Here is a 21,740-nt window from a genome sequence, read left to right on the forward strand (position 1 = left end):
CACTAAGGTACGCTAGAAAATTCCACCAGAAATGGAAATGGGAGAAGAAATTGTCACTATTTGTATATTCAGCCGAGGTCAATAACAGAACTTGCACAAGCAAACACTGGCTTTTGCTATTGTCATTTTTAATCCCCAAAACATTACATAAATAACCATGTCATTTTCTGCATTTTTCTGACATTTGTATTACGCTGAAATGCATCCAAATTACTCACATAATTAATTATGTAGTTAATTACATTAGTTTCAGCCATAGGCAACAGGGAAAGGAATGGTACAGGTTTTAGCAGAAGATAAAATGTACATAGTGTGGTAGGTGGTTTGCAAATCATGCAGAAAGTAAGCTCACCTGTTTTGAAACTCCAGAAGTTCAGCATTAATTTTTTCAATATCTACATCTCCCCAGAGAATTTCATAATACCCACTGATATTATTCATCACAGTATCGTACAATCCATACAGTTTTTGAAGCAAACTTAGCTCCTTCCTGCAAAAAAGCACACATTGTGATGGAGCCTTCTATTTGTAAAAGTGGGACGTGGGTGGTGCTGTGGTCTGAGCCTCTTGGGCTTGCCGATCAGAAGGTTGGTGGTTCTAATCCCTGCAACAGAGTGAGCTTCCGTTGCTCTGTCCCAGCTCCTGCCAACCTAGCAGTTCGAAAGCACGCCAGTGCAAGTAGATAAATAGGTACTGCTGTGGCAGGAAGGTAAACGGTGTTTCCGTGCACTCTGGTTTCTGTCACGGTGTTCCGTTGCGCCAGCAGTGGTTTAATCATGCTGGCAACATGACCGAAAAAGCTGTCTGCAGACAAACACCGGCACCCTTGGCCTGAAAGTGAGATGAGCGCTGCAACCCCATAGTCGCCTTTGACTGGACTTTACCGTCCAGGGGTCCTTTACCTTTTACCTTTACTTTGTAAAAGTGCAGCTGATTTAATCTGAACTATGATCAAAATAGTGGCCCCCTGGGAGAGGCACAGATTTATCCCAAGGGGTCCACAGATTGGGGTGGGGAGAGACTTTAGCCTCCAAGACTTGGGATTTTTTTCCCATGAGGCAACTGACCATGAGGGTGCTGAATTCCAAAAACACTAAGGAGAAGAGAGAAGACAGCTGTGCTGGTACACACATATACCTGCTGCCACATTCACGGGAATGTAGATTCCAAGATGCTTATACTAAAAGTCTTCCAGTCTGCTGCCCAACTTCATTCTGTTAATATCTTACACAACTGCAGTTTCAGTTCCAAATCAAAGCAAAAGCTTTCTACAGCTGATTTTAACTGCTCGCTCTTAACACCCCTTCTGCCTCATCACTCCCACAACTCACTTTTGATTCTGCAGAACAAACATCACATGCAAGACACATCTCATAGCTGTCCCTCCTTCTTTATTTCCTCCTGTGATTCTTCACATTATAGCAAGTTTTCAGAGGAGCTGAGTTCTGAAGATTATATATAGTGTCCCCAGTGTACAAATACAATATTGTGCAAATGTCTCTCCCATCATTAAAGCCTTCCTACAATGCTTAACTTATTCTGGCAGGTAGAACAATTTTCCACAGTTACCTGATTTTATGTAAAACTTCATAGTCCGTGACAGGCAATCCAAATAGCTGCTCACCAGATGAATAAGTAATAAATTTCCTCCAGAGCTCATCAAAATTGGCCTAATAAATAACAGAAATTAACAAAGGATTTAGATTATGTAACACAAACATAGCTATCCTTTACTACATGCATATCCAAGACAAGTCCCTTGGGCTTCGTTCTCATATGAGAAGTCTGGGGATTAGATCAGGCATAACATAATGTTCATGATGCAGTTTGTACGCATGAATGTATTACTTGCAGATCTCTGTGAATGCCAATTACACAGGGCCAGTTCACTCTGGCATGCTAATCATTTGATGGCTGAAGCAATGTTTTTCAATGAAGTTGGTTCCTGCACTCAATAGCTATGAGTTGTCAAGTATGGAGAAATCAGGTGGTGAGAAATCAACTACTATATATGCAATGTTTATGTTAACTAGGCCTTCAGCACTTTCCTAGATTGGTTTGGATACTGCAGTCATGTGATATCTTCTTATCAGAAATGCTTCATGTGATCAGCATTTAGATTTATTATATTTTAAAATGTTTCTAGCCCGCTTTTCTGTTTAAAAAGCCAATGTCTGCAGTGGCTCACAAATTAAAAGAAAGCATGAAAGAAAATAATAACAATAATAACAACTAGAACAACAACAACAATAATAAAGCCAAAATAGCAGCTAGAGATTAGCAACAGAAAAACACAGCAAAGGGAAAACATAGCAACTAATCTTTCCCTTGTCTTAACACAAAGCTTTGTGAGGAGAAAGATGTGATAGGAGATGGCAAGGGAGTTCTGAAGCTTGTGTGCATTGGCTAAAAAGATGCTGTCACCATATCACCTCCCCAACCTCTGAGAGCAGGCCATAGGGGATGCAGAACCTGCCTCAGAATAGGACCTAAGAGAGTGGAGGACAGCTCAGAGTGGAAGAAGTACTCCTTAAAATACCCTACTCCCAAGTAATTTAGGTTTTAGGTCCTAATACCAGGACTTCAGGTTGGGCCTGGAGCCCATGTAGTCAGCACAAACGACCTTGGTTCCCTACAATATAGTCACATGCTCAAAGTCCTACAAAACAACTGGGGAAAAACAGGGAATTCGAAGTCTGCTGGTATAATATGTGGCAAATACATACACGTGAAAAGGCTTGGTGAATCAATTTGATCATTATCTATAACACAGAAGTGGTTGGCAATGTCACAGGGATCTCATTGCCCATATCACTGCTGTTTACTAGGAGAGGGAGGGGGGTCAGCATGGTGAGAGCACAGGATTGACTCCTCCAGTGCATTTGCATCGCGACGACCTCACCCTCCCTCTACCTGCAAGTAAGCTGCGGTAATGTGGGTGACAAGTCAGACAAGCACCACTACTCTACCAACTACTGCTGCCATAATCAAACAGTGTCTGAATTTACAAATATGCAGAAAGGGGCGGCGGCTGCACACTGCACTCACATTCTGATAGTAGGCTACCTTGTACTGTTTGATGAGCTCTTCTTATCTTTCACAGTCAACCAGCCACACAAGATTTAGGGCAGTCATTTGACTCTCACAGTGCCATATAAAAGGTTAGTCTCAAGGTTATCATAATGAGAATCAAAACAGCAAGAAATACGGTGGCATAGGCCCCGATAAAAGAAAAGTAGAAAATGTTTACTGATTAAAAACTCTTAGGGGACTAAAGCTCAGCTATAATGCAATACTTCAATAAAAACAATTTGGTGTATAACTAGTTAGAATGAAGCAAACCGTCACACAAAAATTGTTTTAGCTCCCCTTGTTTCAGAGTGGGTGCCTATAATACCTCATGCTTCAGGTGGGCCCCCAAAAGGATTCAACCTTGCTTTTAAAAATATATTTTCAAAGACAAAGCAAAACATGTGATGCAGTTACTGGAGAGTGTGAGTCTAAAACTAGGACTGAGACTGAGGGGAATAACTGAGAGGCAACAGAACAACTTGCATCAACAAAAGGCAGGGGGGAAACACAGGCGCGTTCTAGAGAAGTCAGTTTACTTCCTTCAGTTTGTCTTTCCCGTCTTTTTTTTTTTTTTCATGCATAATTTTTATTGGTTAGCAAAATCATAATACAAAAGTAAATAGTGTCCATACTCTTCTTATTACACAAAAGACTTCCTTCTGCCGTTCCACGAATCGTCCATACAAACATTATAATAAATCCGCATTTCTTTATCTGTAATGCCGCAAGTCATTCTCCTTCATCTGCTTTCCTTTGGCATTACCCTTTACTACTTACAGAGCACCTTTAAAACCCACTAGTGTTATCTGATCATCTGTTAAGCTTTCCAGATATTTCGTAAAGCTTTCCCAATCTTTAATAAACCTCTGATCTTTTATATATCTAATTTTTCCTGTCAACCTGTCCATCTCCACATAGTCTAGTAATTTGGATCTCCATTCCTCTATTGTCGGCAAACTCTCTTGTTTCCAATTTTTTGCTATTAGGACCCTTGCTGCCGTTATTGCATATTGGAACAATTTGTGGTCTTTCTTCTTTATCTCCCTTCCTACCAGACCTAGCAAGAACGCCTCAGGTCTTTTAACAAAGGTATATCTTAGCATTTTCTTCATTTCGTTGTATATACTCTCCCAAAAACCTTTGATCTTTTGGCATTCCCACCACATATGGTAGAAGGTCCCCTCCCTTTCCTTACATTTCCAGCATTTGTTGCAGGATCCATACATTCTAGCTAGTTTTACCGGGGTCAGATACCAGCGATAAAACATTTTCATTAAGTTCTCTTTGAGTGACACACAGGCAGTGAATTTTAGATGTTGCTTCCAGAGTTTTTCCCACTCTTCAAAATAAATATTACGACCAAAATCCCTCGCCCAGTGTGTCATTACCGCCTTGACCTCCTCATCGGCTAAGTTCCAATCTAATAATTGCTTATACATTTTAGATAAGATTTTTATATTGTTCTCCAAGATCTCAGTTTGGAATCTGGACTTTTTGTCAGCATATCCTTTGTCTTTGACATCTTTCCTGAACATATCATTTATCTGGTGGTAGTGCAGCCAGTCATATACTTGGGATTTAACCTGATCGAACGGCCTCATTTTCCACTTTCCCTCCTCCTTCATTAACAGTTGCTCGTAGGTTGCCCAATTGGCTCTCATGTTGGTCTTTTTAACTGACATAACCTCTAGTGGCGACAGCCATTGGGGTGTTCTAGGTTCTAGCACCTCCTTGTATCTTTCCCATACCTCCATCAGAGGGCCTCTAAGTATATGATTCCCAAATCCCTTGTGTCCTTTCTTCCGCCCATGCCACAAGTAGGCATGCCACCCGAATCGGTTGTCGTGGCCCTCTAGGTCTAACACTTCCCTGTCTTCCAAGTTTATCCATGTTTTAACCCAGCATAGACAAGAAGCCTCGTAGTATATCTTCAAGTCTGGTAGGGCGAAGCCTCCTCTTTCTTTCATATCCGTTAATAATTTGAATTTTACTCTCGGCTTCCTTCCCTGCCAAATATATCTGGAAATCTCTCTATGCCAGGTTTTAAATATCTTTGTACCTTTGATAATCGGAATATTTTGAAAAAGAAATAGGGTTCTTGGAAGTACCGACATTTTGATTGTGGCTATTCTGCCCCAGAATGACAATTTAAGCCGACCCCACGTCTCCATATCCCTCTTAACCCCCTTCCATACTGTTTCATAGTTATTTTTAAAAAGATCTATATTTTTTGGTGTTATCCAAACCCCTAAGTATTTCACCTTCTTTGTCACTTCTATTCCTGTTTCTCTTTGTAGTTCCTCGATTTTATCTGCTTGCATATTCTTAGCTATTATTTTAGTTTTCCTTTTGTTTAATTTAAAGCCCGCTACTTCCCCAAATTGATCAAATTCTCTGAGTACCTCTTTTATTGAGTCCAGTGGTTCTTCCATTGTTACGACCAGGTCGTCTGCAAAGGCTTTGGTTTTATGTTCATGTTGGCCAATCCTGATTCCTTTGATTTCTTTATTGTCTCTGATGGAATTTAATAATACCTCTAATATCATTATAAATAGCAGTGGGGACAGTGGGCATCCCTGTCTTGTTCCTTTAGTTACTGTTATTTCTTTCGTCTCCACATTATTTATCATCAGTCTTGCTCTTTGTTCCGTGTAAATTGCTTTTATCCCATTATAAAATTCAGTGCCTACTTCCAGTGTTTCCAATTGCCTCAGCAGGAATTCCCAATTTACGTTATCGAACGCTTTCTCAGCGTCCACGAATAACAGTAACCCTTGTTTGTCACACCTTTCTGATAAGTATTCTATAATATTTATAATATTTCTTATATTATCCTTCATTTGCCTACCCGGCAAGAAGCCGGCTTGGTCTCTATGAATATTTTTTATTAGAATATCTTTTAATCTTCTTGCCAGGACTCCCGCAAAGATCTTATAATCAATATTTAGTAGGGAAATAGGTCTGTAATTTTTAATTTGCTCTAAATCTGAATCTTGCTTTGCGATTAGTGTGATCAATGCCTCCTTCCATGTCTCCGGAATTTCTCTTTCCTTAAGAATATTATTCATTACTTCTTTCTTGTCTTTCCCGTCTTTGACCACAAGGCGAAGCAAAATCGCTGGCTAATGATGCCAGAAGCAGCTTAGTCATGCTGGCCACATGACCCGGAAGCTGTACGCCAGCTCCCTCGGCCAATAAAGTGAGATGAGCGCCACAACCCAAGAGTCGGTCATGACTGGACCTAATGGTCAGGGGTCCCTTTACCTTTACTTTACCAATGGGAGAAGGTGAGATATAAATGTAATTGATTAATTAAGGTGCTCTGGGAGGCTTTTTGGCTGAAGGCAGGTAGAAATGCTCTAAATAAATAACCCATAAGTGAAGGCAAAATATTCTAGGGCACTACTGAGAACTGTACTGAGTAAGGTGCCCACCAGTGTCAATGTTCTGAAGAGTTTAACAATTCAAAAAGAAAGGTTGCTGAATCATTCATTAAGGCCTACCCAAATACCACACCACTCAGTTTAACATCATAAACATTCTTACCTGAAATATCTGCAATCTGTTGCTAGCTTCTTGAGGTGGTGTATTTGGAACCATGGGTCCCTCCTGTAATAGGCAAAATGTAGCCAATGATTAATATATATTTAAAAAATAACTCTGAATCCTATGCCCCATTCTCATATCCACTCAACACACATAGATATCACAAGGAATAGATGAATTTCATGTTATACATAGGAATGCATGTGGAATTTGATTTCCATAAATTCCAATGCAAACTGGTCTGATTATCTCCCGTAGCAGAATACAACTATCTTTCAGATTTTGCACTTCTCTGAATTTTGGTGCCGCTCTTGGGTAAAAAAAATACTTCAATACATTAAAAATAAATAGCTGTAAAATAAAATAAACTTAGAGATGCACATGTTGCGATAAAATATACATTTAAATCTGTATTTTTGGAATTTATTTATATCCCAATATGATTTTAATGAAATTTTTTAAAAGAAACACCTGCAGATGAATGTAGAAAAAGGAGAGAAGTTTTTAAATTTATTAATAAAGGCATGCAAAATTGATATAGGCTGGAAACAGACTGACTTGTCCATCATAAGTTATAAGCCTTCATGTATTAGACTGCCTATAATACATATTCTAATACAGAACAGCAGAATTGTTTTTGACTGGATATTTTAATTTCTGCTAAAACCATATATGACCTAAATTTAATTTTTTCAAACCACTTGCTTTTTCTTAATCATAGTGCTTTGCTTTGCTTTGCTTTACTTTGCTTTGCTTTGTTCAACACAAGACAAAGTTAGATGAGACAGTTTACATATGTATAGTGTGAGATAAATATGTATGTGTGTTCAGATAAATTACCAGTTCATATGCTGTTTCATAGCCCGACACATCCTCACGGAAAACCTCAACAGCCTCCAGTAGCTGGCTCTTAAACTTGGGCTGCACTTGAATCAGCTCATCTTGAACACTGGCCTGCAATATAAATGGATGTTTAAAAACTCCAAGAAAGTAGCGCCCGTACAGTTTCAACTTTATCTATTCAAATGTGGATGGGCTGCCCTCCAACTCTAGGACTCAGACAGCAAATGTCAGTATGACGTAGAAATAAACAACAAGTTGCCTCTTCAGAAGTATTCCAAAATACATGGAGCAGAAGAATTACACAAAACTAAAAAAACAACTAGGTTGTTGTTTAGAAAGAAGATTTTGAGAGCGTCCTGGGCCAGAAGCAGCTTAGCCAGTAGAGCACACTGGTGGAACCCACCTGGTTCCCCCACCATTGTGTCCATCCCACACTGTCTTCCCTATTACCTCTCTCCTCACCAGAAGTGGCAGTGACCAGGCAGTTGGAAAGCAAATGTCTACCACGCTGGGCGAGTGCTACTGTCATGGGTGCATGGATGAGGAGCAAAAGTTCAAGTTCAAGTGAAAAGTCCTATAAGATCATAAAGGGAAGGGATATGCATCTTGCAGCCATGAGCCAGAAGAGGTAACTTGGTTTGGAAAGAAATGTGAAACATGGCTATTAGAATCATAGAATTGTAGAGTTTGAAGGGGCCACAAAGGTCTTAAAACAAACAATTGAGGAACACAAATCTCCAGTCCAGAAGCACCGTAGAGATCCATAAACCAGGATTGTTGATCTTGGAGCACAGGCCAGATGACCTAATACATTCTAAGCTGATACTAATGAACCTTTATGAACTGCCATTAATTAATTCTCGTATAATGGTGTGTGTTTCATATACTTACGGCTTTGCTTTGCAGCTTTATGAAAGAGTACCGTAATGTATCAACTCCTTCTGATTCCTCTTTTGTCACTTCAACTTCAAATCTATTTAAAATTGTATAAGCTTCCTAAAATCAAACAAAGCAAAGAACAGGATGCCTCACAATTCATGTAGTCAAAAAAGCAATGTCAACCCCAGCTCTTTTTTTTAAAAAAACAACAACTTACTTCAATGGGCCCCATAGTCATATCCATTTCTATTTCCTTGTCTCGTATATGAGCCAGCGCTTCCATAGCAAATCTGACATCATCTAAATCTCGAATTGGTCGAGATAGTTTTTTCAAATATTCTGCTATAAATGTTATCATGTCTTGCATTTTCTTCTTGTACTCCTCATTTAAATAGCGGCAGAGTAACATTTTCCATGCTTTAGCTTCAATTGAGAGCGCCAATTTCATTGGTCCTATGGAAAAATTACAGTCTCTAGATCATACTGAACACAGAAAGCAACTACCTTTTTGCATGTCACACATTGAAAGGAAATTGCACAGACAAGTTTAAAACAAAACAGCCTAGTCAACAAAATTACAACCTTTAGGCTGTGACCCCAAAATTTTCTGCAAGTAGCTTTGCATGCCAAAGGCTCTTTGGATTTGTATTTCCTAACCAACAGCTTTCAGAGGAGTCTCTTCAAAATGAAGGCTGTGCATCCTTCAGGCATGGGTCTATAGGATGCAGCAGAATCTCAAATCCTTAAACAGAAACTTAATGTGTCTTTCCTGTTCAATTTGTGCTAGATGATCAAAGCCTTGCTTCTTTAGATTTTGGTTATAGTTAGTAAAATAATATATGTTATTACATCTTCATGCTTTAGTCTCCCTTTGATCTCCTTAACAGAGCCCCCTGATGTCAAGTATCTAATTGGAGTTATGTAACAATTAGAGCCAATAAATTTAGTCATGGGGGGAGGGGATGTTTCCACTGTGTAATTATTTCCTATAACAGGGCTAGAGCTTAAGAATCAAGAGAAGACCTAGCAGTACACAGAGGGTATCCATCACATGTTCCAAGAATGTGCAAAACGGCATGTAGGGCTGCCTGTGCTGGCCCTGCCCACCTCTGCCTTCAGACACTGGACAGACAGTGTGAAGAGGAAACCTAAGCACGTTCAGCTGATTGTCCATAGACTCTTCCATCCTCAACTGGAGGTCTCAGTCGCATGGAGCTGTTAGGGCTGCTCAGAGCTCCCCAGCCTCTCCATATGTTCACAGAGCACAGTTCACAGATACAGTGGTACTTCGGGTTAAGTACTTAATTTGTTCCGGAGGTCTGTTCTTAACCTGAAACTGTTCTTAACTTGAAGAACCACTTTAGCTAAGGAGGCCTCCTGCTGCTGCCACGCTGCTGCTGCTGCTGCACGATTTCTGTTCTCATCCTGAAGAAAAGTTCTTAACCCGAGGCACTATTTCTGGGTTAGCGGAGTCTGTAACCTGAAGCGTATGTAACCTGAAGCATATGTAACCCGAGATACCACTGTAATAATTTCTGTATTGGACTTTAGAGATGAGTGGGTTATTTCCTAACATAATATGGTTGGTTACTGGGCTATGGCATGATCTTTTGTCTGCCTAATAATTGTAGTTCAAAGTAAAATTTCCACAAATGCCAGATTTGTGTTGCTATAACAAAATTTCAACTCAGTGCTATGGCTGTAAAAAAAGTATTAAGGCGTTTCTCTAGGATGGACAAAAGACAATCTGAAGACCTAGAAACAACAGAAAAGGATCAATTCAGGATTGCAAGATCAACTTGCAATTGATACAACTATTCCAAACACTGCTCAGCAAATAACTTGTTGCCCCCAAAGTGACAATTTATTTTCCTGCACATTGCACAAACCAAAGAAAATGGTTTTCATACCTGTATTCAGTTCAATGGGGCCAACAGAAATTGTAGGCTTTAAATCTTCTATCTCTTGTTCAAAGGTAGCGTAATGAAGAATCTCTGACCTGATCTCAGTCAGAGACGGGTTACTGGCCAAAAATTGCTGTAAGCAGTTGGAACGGATTATTAACATGAATTGTTTTATTCTGTTAAAACAGTATTCAGTATTGTAGTGTTACTTCAAAGGCTACATAAGGAGTGTGACACATCCATATAGCAGCTACATCAGAGCTGCAAATAGCAGCTTGCCCAGGACATATTGCACTGGCCTGCATTGAGTACCCCACTCCAAATCCTGCTCTCCATGGATGCTGCCACCTACCAACTACCAGAATAACCCAGGAGCCTATTCCACCCGCTTAAAGTCAAGATTCACAGTGGGAACAGCCCTGCACTTCAGTTTTCAGCCCACAAATACAATACAGCACTTATGTTCAGCTCCTCAAGCAAACTTTTTTCCTTCTGCTTTCTGGTAAAAACTGTGAATGCTGTTATATGAATGGGGTCGGATTTGAGGGGATTCGTGTGAGTCCAGGTCGTCTGCACCCAGGGGACACTGACACTTAAGAGACCCTATGCACTAGCTTTTGAACCATGAACCAAGTTGAGTAAAAAGAAATGTAGTGCTTAAAATCACAATGAAGGCTCAGAATTCAGTTTACCTGAACTTTCGCATCCCTGTCTTCTGTCCACAGAGCTTTATATTTTTGAAAGTCTTGCAGCGCTTCACTAGCTGCTTTCCGTACAGAGTTTACCGATGAGGACAGAAGCACAACTAACTTGGAAATATCTTTGTGTTCTGCCACTCCTGGATAGAAATTTCTCAACTTTCTTGCAGGATATGTCTCTTCTGGTGTTTCTGAGAAACATGGTTAACAACATAAATTCTGTAGCCTCTCTTTACACTCCCCTTCCATATATCAAAGCAGAGCAAAAACGTAAACAGCAGAAATCTACACTAATGAATATGTATTTCTTATTGAGCATAATCCATAAAAAAAAATCCACTGAGATTTAACAATTTTTTTTTTATTATTATTTAATAGACCGGGTTACTACTTTACATTTCCTGGATTGTGCTCTCAGAATCTATTATACTTACTTATGTATTTCTGAGAAATAAAGACTACTTGTGTTTTTTGTTAATTCCTCTGGCACTCGCCGAGGCTTATTTCTTTATCTGGAATATATATCCTTTGCCTACTAATCAACAATATCAAGGGGGCTTGCAATAGTCAATGTACAATAAGGATGACAGAGGACCTGAATACATTTGTTTAGGATAATGGTCCAAATATCCTCTCTTTAGATATACACTTTTCCCTTCTTCCCTCACTGGCTGGCAAGCAGGCCCGTAAAAACAAGGGTTTTGGCCACACGAAAACACAGCAAATGTAAGTTGCGCTAGACAACTCTCTAAGGTATGTTCGGGTTCATGGGGCAAAAAGCAGCACCATAGCCATAGGATGCACCAAGTCCCCTCAGAACACACCCTTTCTGCTCTCACTGGTTCCGCAACCCAAGAGGTGGTATCTAGTTGGCCTTGCTCATTGCTGGGGTCAGACTTTTTTAAAATTAAAGTGGTGGGAAGCTAAAGTCTCAGTTGCTGATGGCGCCACTGCTGCTTTTCCATGGTGCTACTGGGTTGTTTTGGGGGGTCATTTGGGTCCCCTGGCCTGTGCAGGATCCTCTGGGGTGCAGAGGATCCTAGACCCGAGAATCAGAAGTTGAACAGGTAATACATGAGAGGGGGTGTTTTATCCACAACACCATGCACATGTCACTTAAAAATTAGGCATTTCACAGTATAAATGCCCAGCTGGAAGCAGGCTGGGTTAGGTGTAGCTTTAAAGAACAGTTTTGAAATTTTGGAAGCAATGGCACTTTGTAATGGAAAAGAGGAGCAGAGGCTACTAACTTACTTTCTTCTTTTCTCGCTTTCCCTCCTATTAAGCTGGGTGATGCAGCAACACTGCTTTCCAGGGTGGTACTGGATCTTGGCGGGTGGTGCAGCTGTCCCCAGTGTGCCACCCCACGGCTTACATCCAGTGTCAACTGAATCATGCGGTTGATGGCTTGCTGGATATCATCCAAACTAGGCACCATTACCTATGTAGAACACATAAATGCTTTCCATTAGACACAATGCAACTGTCTTAAACCCAAATGTAATTCTCTTAAACCCAAACACAGTTTGGCAAGCATTTGCCATCAGCAGCCCATAAGCTTGTGAGTTCTCAGCAAGAAGCTCTGGGTATTCTCATTAAAAAAATTTAAAAACATCTCTAGATTTTGTACGTGAGTTGTACACTACCTCATCCAAATCTTCAAGAAATTTATGGAACAGCACTGCAAAAGTTAAGATAATCAGAAGAAATTAAGGAGTTCGCCTTCTTGATTGCATAAATCACTTACAACATTTGGAATAGCTAAGTGCACTTCAGCTTTTAGAAATGTAATAACATCTTCGGGTTTAGTAGTTGCTGTCTGAGGTAAATAGGATGGCCGACCAAATGAGCTGGAGCTGAAAAAGAAACAGGAAATATTTTATTGATATGCCACCGCAAAATGCTGAAATGGGGGGGGGGGCAGGAAGAGAACAGAACAGAGGGCACACCAAGAGGGTTCTGTGGGGCAGCAAGGGGGAGGTTGAAGAGAGCAAGGGGGAACATCCAGCTCTTCCAAGACAGGGAAAGTCTGGTCAATTGCTGTGTTTGTTTTCTTATGCCAGTGGCAAAAAAGTACTAGCATTTTGTGAGTTGTGAAGGAATAGGACTGAGTCTTGTGGGGAAAGAAAATCCACTTCAAGATTTGAGAAGACAACCTGTTCAGTTCAGTTCAATTTATTGTGTTTAGTGAGCAGCCATTACAACCTGTGTGGAATTTTCTTCACCACACAAAGCCTCTTTTACCACATAGGTAAAGGTAAAGGGACCCCTGACCATTAGGTCCAGTCATGACCGACTCTGGGGCGCTCATCTCACTTTATTGGCCGAGGGAGCCGGCGTACAGCTTCCAGGTCATGTGGCCAGCATGACTAAGCCTCTTCTGGTGAACCAGAGCAGAGCACAGAAACCTTGTTTACCTTCCCGCTGGAGCAGGACCTATTTATCTACTTGCACTTTGACGTGCTTTCAAACGGCTAGGTTGGCAGGAGCAGGGACCGAGTAACGGGAGCACATCCCATCACGGGGATTCGAACCGCCGACCTTCTGATCGGCAAGCCCTAGGCTCTGTGGTTTAACCCACAGCGCCACCCGCGTCCCAACTTTTACCACATACCTTGAAACAAATATTCGCTTTTTAAGGGCATCCAAGGATAATCGAGTAGCTTTCTGTAGGCTGTCCAGCAACTGATGACTAAAATATGCAACTACTTCTTTGCATTCCTACAATTAAGAAGAATGTGTTCCTGTTAAATATATCCCAGAAAACAGCCAACACTTTATCTCTCTTCTCTTTGTTTCATCAAACCAATAGATCAGTTATCTAGTTATTACTGAGTTGGTCATAGGGGATTCTTGTGAGAGAAAATGAGATTTGACTTAAAATCTTCTTACGTCCAGTAAAGCACCAGACCAGGAAACTCACACCTTGATCCTTCTTCATGGTACAGATCCTGCTTTGCCTTTCTATCTGTCCCAAACCCTGGGACTACTGAACTTGCCCTTGCTCTCACTTCTAAATACCCCCAAAAGAATGGAGAGGGGAGGAAAAGCTAAATAACATTTGAAAATTGTCTGTACAACTTGTGTAACAGCTTTGCAAATAATTTTCTGTTCAGTTTCAGTAATGTGCATCCTGCACTATATATCTGGTTACTCATTTGCAATGGAATACCTTTTTAAACTCATCTTCCTTCTCACTGTCCTCAGCGTCTTCACTACTAAGGATACCTGAAGACGCAGAGGTCTTCTCATCTGATGAACTTCCAAATGCTACATGCTTCCCTTCTATTGAAAATAAGATATAAAATAAATTTAATATAGTTCATTCAACTGATAGTCCTGTGCAGAAGTTCATACCAAACACTGTACACACGATGAAAGGGCAAGGATTACTGTCAGCTATTCATGCACTAAGACCTACTTTTTCCATAAGATTTTGCATACGTAAAGTCCAAAACATATAGGCCTCATCCCTGCAACCAATACACTACAAAACTGAGGTTAATGGGTCATGTAGGTCGAGCCTTTGCATAGTGGGCCCTATGCATATAAACTCCTCCACAAAGGTTAATTCAATCATATAAAGGTCAGACAAAAATTGGGTAGGAACAACATGGGAGGCAGGCAGGCCACATTCACCCCAATTCTTCATCAGCAGCCATTGTTCACACTCAGCCCCACTTTGTGCAGCACTGCAGCTGGGCCGGCCCTTGGCACAAAACATTATCCCAAAGTAATGGATCCGATTTGCCAATTTCCCTTACCTATACTGCTCTAATATTCCAGAGACCGTTCACCTTGGAGACCTTCTGCATAAATGGGAACAGTCTAGCCTGAGATTTATACCGTCACTGGATGCTATTGGAATGGCAATAAAGTTGCACACCACAACACTCTTCACAGCTGTGCAAGATTCCAGGGGTTAGAGTCGCTTACTCGGGGTTCGTGTTTAACTACAGCTGAGACTGTAGTGTCTTTACAATATATGGTTTATTTACACACATCTATATAACCTGAGCCTACTGTGGTGGGTTTCAAGGCGTTACACTCAAAGAGAGTCTTGTTTCCTCCATAAGCACAGCCCTGAATTCAAAAAGAAATCTGCCATGGTTCTCTGAACCTCTGCAGCTGGCAATATTTTGCATGCTGCCTCTTCCCTCCAGCCCAGCAAAACTCTAAAACTCTACTTCAGAAGTTTTGTCTTTCTAACTAATTATGAGTTGAGCGAGGGGCCCCTCTCATTTGCCTTCTGGCACAGAGCCACTCCCTTTGTCACAGCTATCAAGTCATCTTTAGTGGCCATCACAAGGCTGGCTCCTGGCTTGTATTTTTAACATGCTAAAGTCAGTGTATTACACCCAGGAATTAGAAGCGGGGTCCAGGCACCCCACAAACCTATAACAATAGGGTCAAGCCCCTCTCTCGGAACAAAATCATTCTAGGCAACCTACCCTTCAGAAAGAATAGAGAACTCTCCCAGTGGCTCCTGCTGATTTTGATTATCGAACCAATCAGCTTTCAAGTTGTCTACCCAATGCACATATTTCTGCTATCTTAAATTCTTCTCTGCCTGTACTAGAAGCAATGTCACTTCTGACTGCAGTGCATGAGATTTCATACCCCAATGAATGATATGTGCCTTTGTGGTGGCATAGTCCAGTCTTATCATCACATATGAAGCTTCATCCATGGTACAGAGTGCTACAATGCCAGTCTTGCCACCTAAAGTTCGAACCAATTTAAGCTTTGACTTATGACAGACTCCATGCACCCTGTACCATCGGTTCTCGGCAGCATGCACTGCAGTCTCCAGACTTGTGTCTAGCAAGGCCACCGGTGTTGTAGGTGATGTGTTGGTATCACCTGACTCTCTGTTGCATTCATGAAAAACCCATAGTCCTCTGGTCTCAATACACCAAATGAAGGAATGATGATGACCAGATCATGATGTTGTCTAAGTAAGGGTACAAATGTATCCCTACCTGCTGTGGATAAGCCACAACAGTCACCATGATCTTTGTGAAGACTCCAGTGCCCACTTGAGAACAGCTGGTCTCAAGATCAGGCACTGAATAGGAAGAAGTGTACTGAGGATTGTATTGCAAAATGCCTATTTGAGCTCCAGCCTGGATAAAGAAGCAGGCTCCTGACAGATCACAAATCTACCAGTCACTGCTGGTGTGATGAAGCAGGAAGGCAGGCAGGCAGGCTGAATAGGGTGGGGTGGCGGAAAGATGTAATGAGGAACAATAACAATAGTGTACAGGCTATTGGCAGAGCATGGGAGTGCAAGGGATGGAAGCTCCTGTGGAACATGCCCCACAAATGATATCTGTTTTTTAAATATTATTTTTTATATTTGTATCACTACTTTTACAATACTGTTCTGCTGTTTTTATGTAGTATTTTTGTGTACTGCATAGAGATTTTTAAATTTGGAGCAGTTTAGAAATGCTTTTGAATAAATAAATGAATGTCACCTTTGAAGCATTAAAAAAACAACCTTCTTATAATCATTGATAGTAAGGAATCTTATATATTCATCTAATCTTGGACAAAGAACACACACACCTCACCAAGAAAGGGAAAAGAAAATGTGCATAAATAATGTAACTACTTGGGTTTTTTTTGAACATTTCACACAGGGATGTAAAAAAATACCTTGTGCTTGAAATTTTCTCACAGATGGTTTTTTAGTACGCTTAACTTCGTAAATATGCTCAAATATAGATATCAGTTCTTGCACGGCATCTTCTATGTGTCTGCTTCTGTTGTTCAATATTTCAGCCCATTCCTTGGTGCATACCTGTTCATGATATACAGGAAGAATGTTTACAATACTGGGGGGGGGGGGTCAGAATACTTGGCCAAGGTTGTAATTCCATTAGTTAATACCAATAATATATCACAAATGAAAACTTATTTTGAAATGTATTTAATTACTTATGGTTACAAAAAGTGACACGTTTTAACTTTGATTTACACATATCACTTCTGAAGATTCAAAAGCAATAATCTTATATTTACCACTACCAGTATTTTAATATTATCAAAATTTGAAGTGCTTTAAACCAGAACAAATCATCTGGCCTTAAAGTTTGAACAATCAGTATTATTAGATATTATTATTCAAAAAGATCATAGTCTTCAAAAAATATCATACAAGGACTGAGTTCCTATGGCAACTGTGAAGGTTTCCCACCTTACAGGAACCTACTCAGTTGCTGAACCCAATACGAAGATCAATCCTAGACAACCAAGACAAGCCATCTGTTGCTTCACTCAGGTAATATGCAAAACACACACCTGAGACAGATTTTGCCATAATTTTACTTCTTAAACCTGAAGTTTCCAAACTATAGGAACATGGTTCCAAGGCAAATTAGCAGCCCAGGTGAATGGACAAGTTTGATATTGCTGTGGATGCCAACAAAATCCTACAAGTCTTCCCTCTCCTCTGCCTTAACAGGTATCTCATGTTGTAATATACAGTTATTGACTCACACTTGCATGCCTAAAAGGGTTAACCTGAGACCTGAGATCACTTTGCCAGTGTGGGTGTGGCTTAGTTCAAGGGAAGCAGAGAGATAGCATCCAGCACATCTGTCTCTTCCCAGAGACCAGAGTAGTGTAGCTTGAACCAAGTGACAAGGTACCTGAAGGGTTGGAATTACCCTGAGAGTTTTGGCACAAAGCTACCCAAGAGCCTCAATACACCAGCAACCAATTTTTAATGAAATTTATTAAGAATAAAAAATAAAGGAAGAGGACAAATGGAAGGTGCAGAATGTTGCTTCAATAAAATAACAACAAGAATCTTTTAGTTCAAGTCTATGTAACTGATAGCTACTTAGGAACAGGATTCTGGTCTACTCATGTATAAAGTAGTAGCCCTGATGGTCAGGTGAGGTGAGAGGCAAAGGAGTGTATGAGAACTAATCAGTAATGTTGTTGAATGCTCGCACACACAATCAATCAAAGTGACAAATAAAAATGTCTGTTCGGAAATATATTTGTTCCATTAATTTTTTTAAATTGTGGTCACCTCATTGCGTGCAAGTAAATCCTCCACTTTTGTGGGACTTTCTGGTAGTATAAGTAATAGGGTATTTGCCATATCTTTCATTGTTAAATCAATCTGCATTTCGCTTAAGTCATTAATCTGTTAAAAAAAAAAAGATAGTTAATAACATGCCAATGTCTTTCAAAGGTTTCCACAACAGTATTATTTTGGGAATCCCATAGATTTTGATTTTGAGGGGCAAAAACCTAACTCACCCAAAAACATCAATGAAGTTAAAGTACAAGGGCTGTGATTCAAATCCACACAACTAGTTCCACATGCCCACAGGATTTGAGCCCCATCCCCGCTTTGCCCTTGTCTTCACATGCATGGGAAGTCCCTACCTCACTAAGAGTTTGAGACCCATTGGCTACCCTCACCTGGTTTAGCTGGCCAGTCAAAGCCATTCCTGGGCTCTGGCTGCAGTCAGATGCTGATAGCTTCTAGAAGACACAGGTGAGAGCTGAGTGCAGGATGGGTACCAAAGGTGGACAAACTACCCCAGAAGGAACACAATGTGTCCCATACCAGAGGTACTACTCTTCCCCTAACACTCCATACATCCCAAGCTGATGGTGCAATATTAGCAATAAAACAACAACAAAACCTGTTGAACACATGTTCAAAATCAGGTTTACCTTCTTCAAAAGCTGATTAAACATTTTTATGACTTCATCAACTTCTTGGAAGAAGCTATCTAAAGTCAAAGATGACCAGGTTAAAATGGTAAGCCCTTGCCTCAGCACAGATTCTACCTACAGAAAGTAGGGGGGAAAGACAAAGACAGGAAAAATAGGCATTTATTGTGAATGCTATAGCATATAACAAATTGTAATGATAGTCAAGTATTTCACTAAGGGTCAGTAACATTTTTAAGCCTTTCTTTATAGATTATACTGTGTAAAGTTAAATATAATAATCATAAACATTTTCTCCAATCCTAATAAATTTATTCTTAAGCTCACAAACATGGAATCATCTTTAGTTTCTCTATTCTCTCCTTTTATCTAATTCTACAGTATCTATATATATTTTTCAAATCAAAACCTGCAATAGATCCCCTGTGGATTGGTATAAAGTCCTGGATTTGTACAGTCTCAGCGTCACCTTTGTAGAACTCAGGAGAGAGGAGGATAGGTCAAAATGAGAAGAAATGGGCTCTACCTACTGCTGCCCTACATGCCTTCTATGCTACCAGCCACAACTCACCTTCTTCATTTTGGGTGCCATCAAATTGACAAAGACAGTTGGTACTTCTTGACACAAATTTTCATAGCAGTGTAGAATATTCTGAGATTTAAAACAAATATTCAATAGCTTAATGAATTTTAACAGAATTTACAATGTGACTGTGCAGTAGAATATCCCAAAGCCCCACAGCCAAATTTTGGAAGAGTTAGAAGGTACTTCAAAGAGACGTTTGGTTCAACTTTCTGCCGATACAGCAAATCCTGATACGTCTCATCCTCTGCTTAAAAACCTCTAATAAATAATTATCTGCTACTGTCCGTGGCTGCCTGTTGTATTATTGAACAGCATGTATGTCCTGTTAGGAAGTTCCTCCTAATGTTCCTGTGTATGCTATTTGAAAGCACAAGCCATTCAAAGAAAAAAAATAGGTGAGGATTTACTGAGTGCCATGTGCTTGGTGGCTTCACTGACAGGAGTATCACAAGTATTAAGAAAGATATTTCTCCTCAGACAAAGAGCTCTGACCTCTGATGATTCAAAGAATCTGCAAATAGGACATTTTACACTTTCTCACTTAAAACTTCAGACATGAAGCTTCTCTCCCCATAGCCAGTATTCCACCACAGAACCACACATAAGATTAAGAATTGGGCTGCAGGTGTTCTCTGTAAGACACATTTCAGTCAGCCTTGCCCTATTGGCTTAGAGTCAAAATGACAACCAGGCTCTATCTTTAATTTTTAAAGTCTCTCTATAGTCACCCCCCCCCCCAAAAAAAAAACCCAGCTATGATTTTTAAGAGACAAAGAGGTACATTCACACATCTAAATCATCATGCCTATTTTTCCATTATCTATGCCAATTGTGTTTATTAGTTGGAGACATAAAGAAACTGATTCAGAAATAGATTTCAGAACAGTCGTCATGCAGCCATGTATACCTTGACTCTGGAACATTTCCTGCCTTGGGCATCAGGTGGCACCAACTGCCAACCTACCCACCTACCTGATGTCCTGACACCCAAGGAAAACAGGCTGACATGATGCCAAAATCCAACCAAAATTGCACATTATTTAGAAAAGAATATATATCATCACCGTTTACCTACCTCCAAACTTAATTTGTTTGCCTTAACATGGCTTTCAATCTTAACTATCCTCTTTGCCTCTTCGGGCACATCTAGTCCCATTTTTATCATGCATTTTGTCTCTCGAACAATCTCTAAAATCTTGGGGTCAAAATTAACCAAAAGCTTTCCAGTTTCAGGATGACGAACCAAGAGTGTAACCTGCAATGCTGAAATTAAATTGGGGTTTGGGGAAGACATCATAGAGTTTTAGGTCCATTTTTCTATCACACAAAGTCATGATGTTGCCAAGAGCCAAGCTGGCAAGTGCAAGGATAAAGTCTTTGTGCGGCAGTTTGGGTGGTCGCCTATGCAGTGTGACAACAGTGGGGGAAGCCAGTGAGTGGGTGAATGGGCAGATGGTTCAGCAGAACAAGTGAACAGGCAGGCAGTGTAAGTGGCCCCCGCAAGCCTTCATTATTTATTGTTATTTATTCAACTTATACCTGGAGGTCTGAGGGTGGTTCACAACAAGACCACAACATATAACATCAAACCAAAAACAGTAATCCAATAACCCCCAAAAAGCCACGTTCTAAAAGGGTGTTGGACGTCAATAAGATCAACCAAAGGCCTGGTTAAAAAGGAACGTTTTTGCCTGGTGCCTAAAGGTGTATAATGAAGGCGCCAGGTGAACTTCCCTGGAGAGAGCATTCCACAGATGGGGAGCCACTGCAGAGAAGGCCCGTTCTCGTGTTGCCACCCTCCGAACCTCTTAAGGAGGAGGCACACGAAGGAGGGCCTCAGAAGATGATCTCAGGGACCAAGCAGGTTCATATGGGAAGAGGCGATCCTTCATGCCCCCCCCCACTGATGTTGTGGGTGCTACCACCACAAAGAGAGAAAGTCTTGCCCCCCTTTGTCCACCACCCACCATCGCAAGAAGGAAGTGTGCAGTTCTTCTGTTGGTGGCAGTGCAAGGCAGAGGGGGCTGAAGACTTTTTCCTCTTCGTTCCCCTCTGGGAGTGGCTGCACCAGTCTTGGGACTGGGGCAAGCTGTGTGGGGATGATGGAGGGGGAGTTTGAGGTGAGCTGTGGGGGACTATGGTTTGACAATGGAGTGGGGGGGGGTTGTGGGTAGATAGGAGTGCCGATAGGCTGGATGGGGATTAAAGGAACAGTGAGGGGATGGGGAATACACAGGGCTGGTGAGCAATGCCAGCAGGGTGGGGGCTCCAGTTTAGTAATGTTCATTGCAGCTCAAGCAACATACCATACTGTAGCTGTGAAATTTCCTTCATCCAAGCTGTGTGAAAGAGCACCTCAAACTCCACCAATACATAGGAAATTCTATTGAATAATCGAACGACTGCTTTACCTTCTGCGCTTGCCAAGATATCTGAATTTTTCTGTTGAAATATTGAAATACATAATAAAAAGGTAAGTGAATGAAATACGGTGTCCTTTAATTAAAAGTA

General features: G+C 40.7%; 1 protein-coding gene across 1 annotated transcript in view; it reads right to left on the reverse strand.

Annotated features, from left to right (window-relative positions):
- DNAH8 (dynein axonemal heavy chain 8) overlaps positions 1 to 21,740 on the reverse strand; it is a 118,312-nt gene that overhangs the window by 78,171 nt on the left and 18,401 nt on the right. Inside the window, exons 14-31 of the mRNA XM_077925645.1 lie at positions 21,536 to 21,671; positions 20,305 to 20,492; positions 19,215 to 19,295; positions 18,644 to 18,760; positions 17,988 to 18,104; positions 16,604 to 16,748; positions 14,115 to 14,224; positions 13,557 to 13,663; positions 12,690 to 12,792; positions 12,197 to 12,383; positions 10,937 to 11,133; positions 10,251 to 10,377; positions 8,558 to 8,793; positions 8,353 to 8,457; positions 7,459 to 7,572; positions 6,619 to 6,681; positions 1,570 to 1,670; positions 353 to 490 (exon numbers count right to left, since the gene is read on the reverse strand). Of these exons, the coding sequence (XP_077781771.1) occupies positions 353 to 490; positions 1,570 to 1,670; positions 6,619 to 6,681; positions 7,459 to 7,572; positions 8,353 to 8,457; positions 8,558 to 8,793; positions 10,251 to 10,377; positions 10,937 to 11,133; positions 12,197 to 12,383; positions 12,690 to 12,792; positions 13,557 to 13,663; positions 14,115 to 14,224; positions 16,604 to 16,748; positions 17,988 to 18,104; positions 18,644 to 18,760; positions 19,215 to 19,295; positions 20,305 to 20,492; positions 21,536 to 21,671 (2,372 nt within the window). The remainder of the gene's footprint in view (positions 1 to 352; positions 491 to 1,569; positions 1,671 to 6,618; positions 6,682 to 7,458; positions 7,573 to 8,352; positions 8,458 to 8,557; positions 8,794 to 10,250; positions 10,378 to 10,936; positions 11,134 to 12,196; positions 12,384 to 12,689; positions 12,793 to 13,556; positions 13,664 to 14,114; positions 14,225 to 16,603; positions 16,749 to 17,987; positions 18,105 to 18,643; positions 18,761 to 19,214; positions 19,296 to 20,304; positions 20,493 to 21,535; positions 21,672 to 21,740) is intronic.

The sequence above is a fragment of the Podarcis muralis genome, chromosome 3 (assembly GCF_964188315.1).
Source record: "Podarcis muralis chromosome 3, rPodMur119.hap1.1, whole genome shotgun sequence".
NCBI classification, from domain to species: Eukaryota; Metazoa; Chordata; class Lepidosauria; order Squamata; family Lacertidae; genus Podarcis; species Podarcis muralis.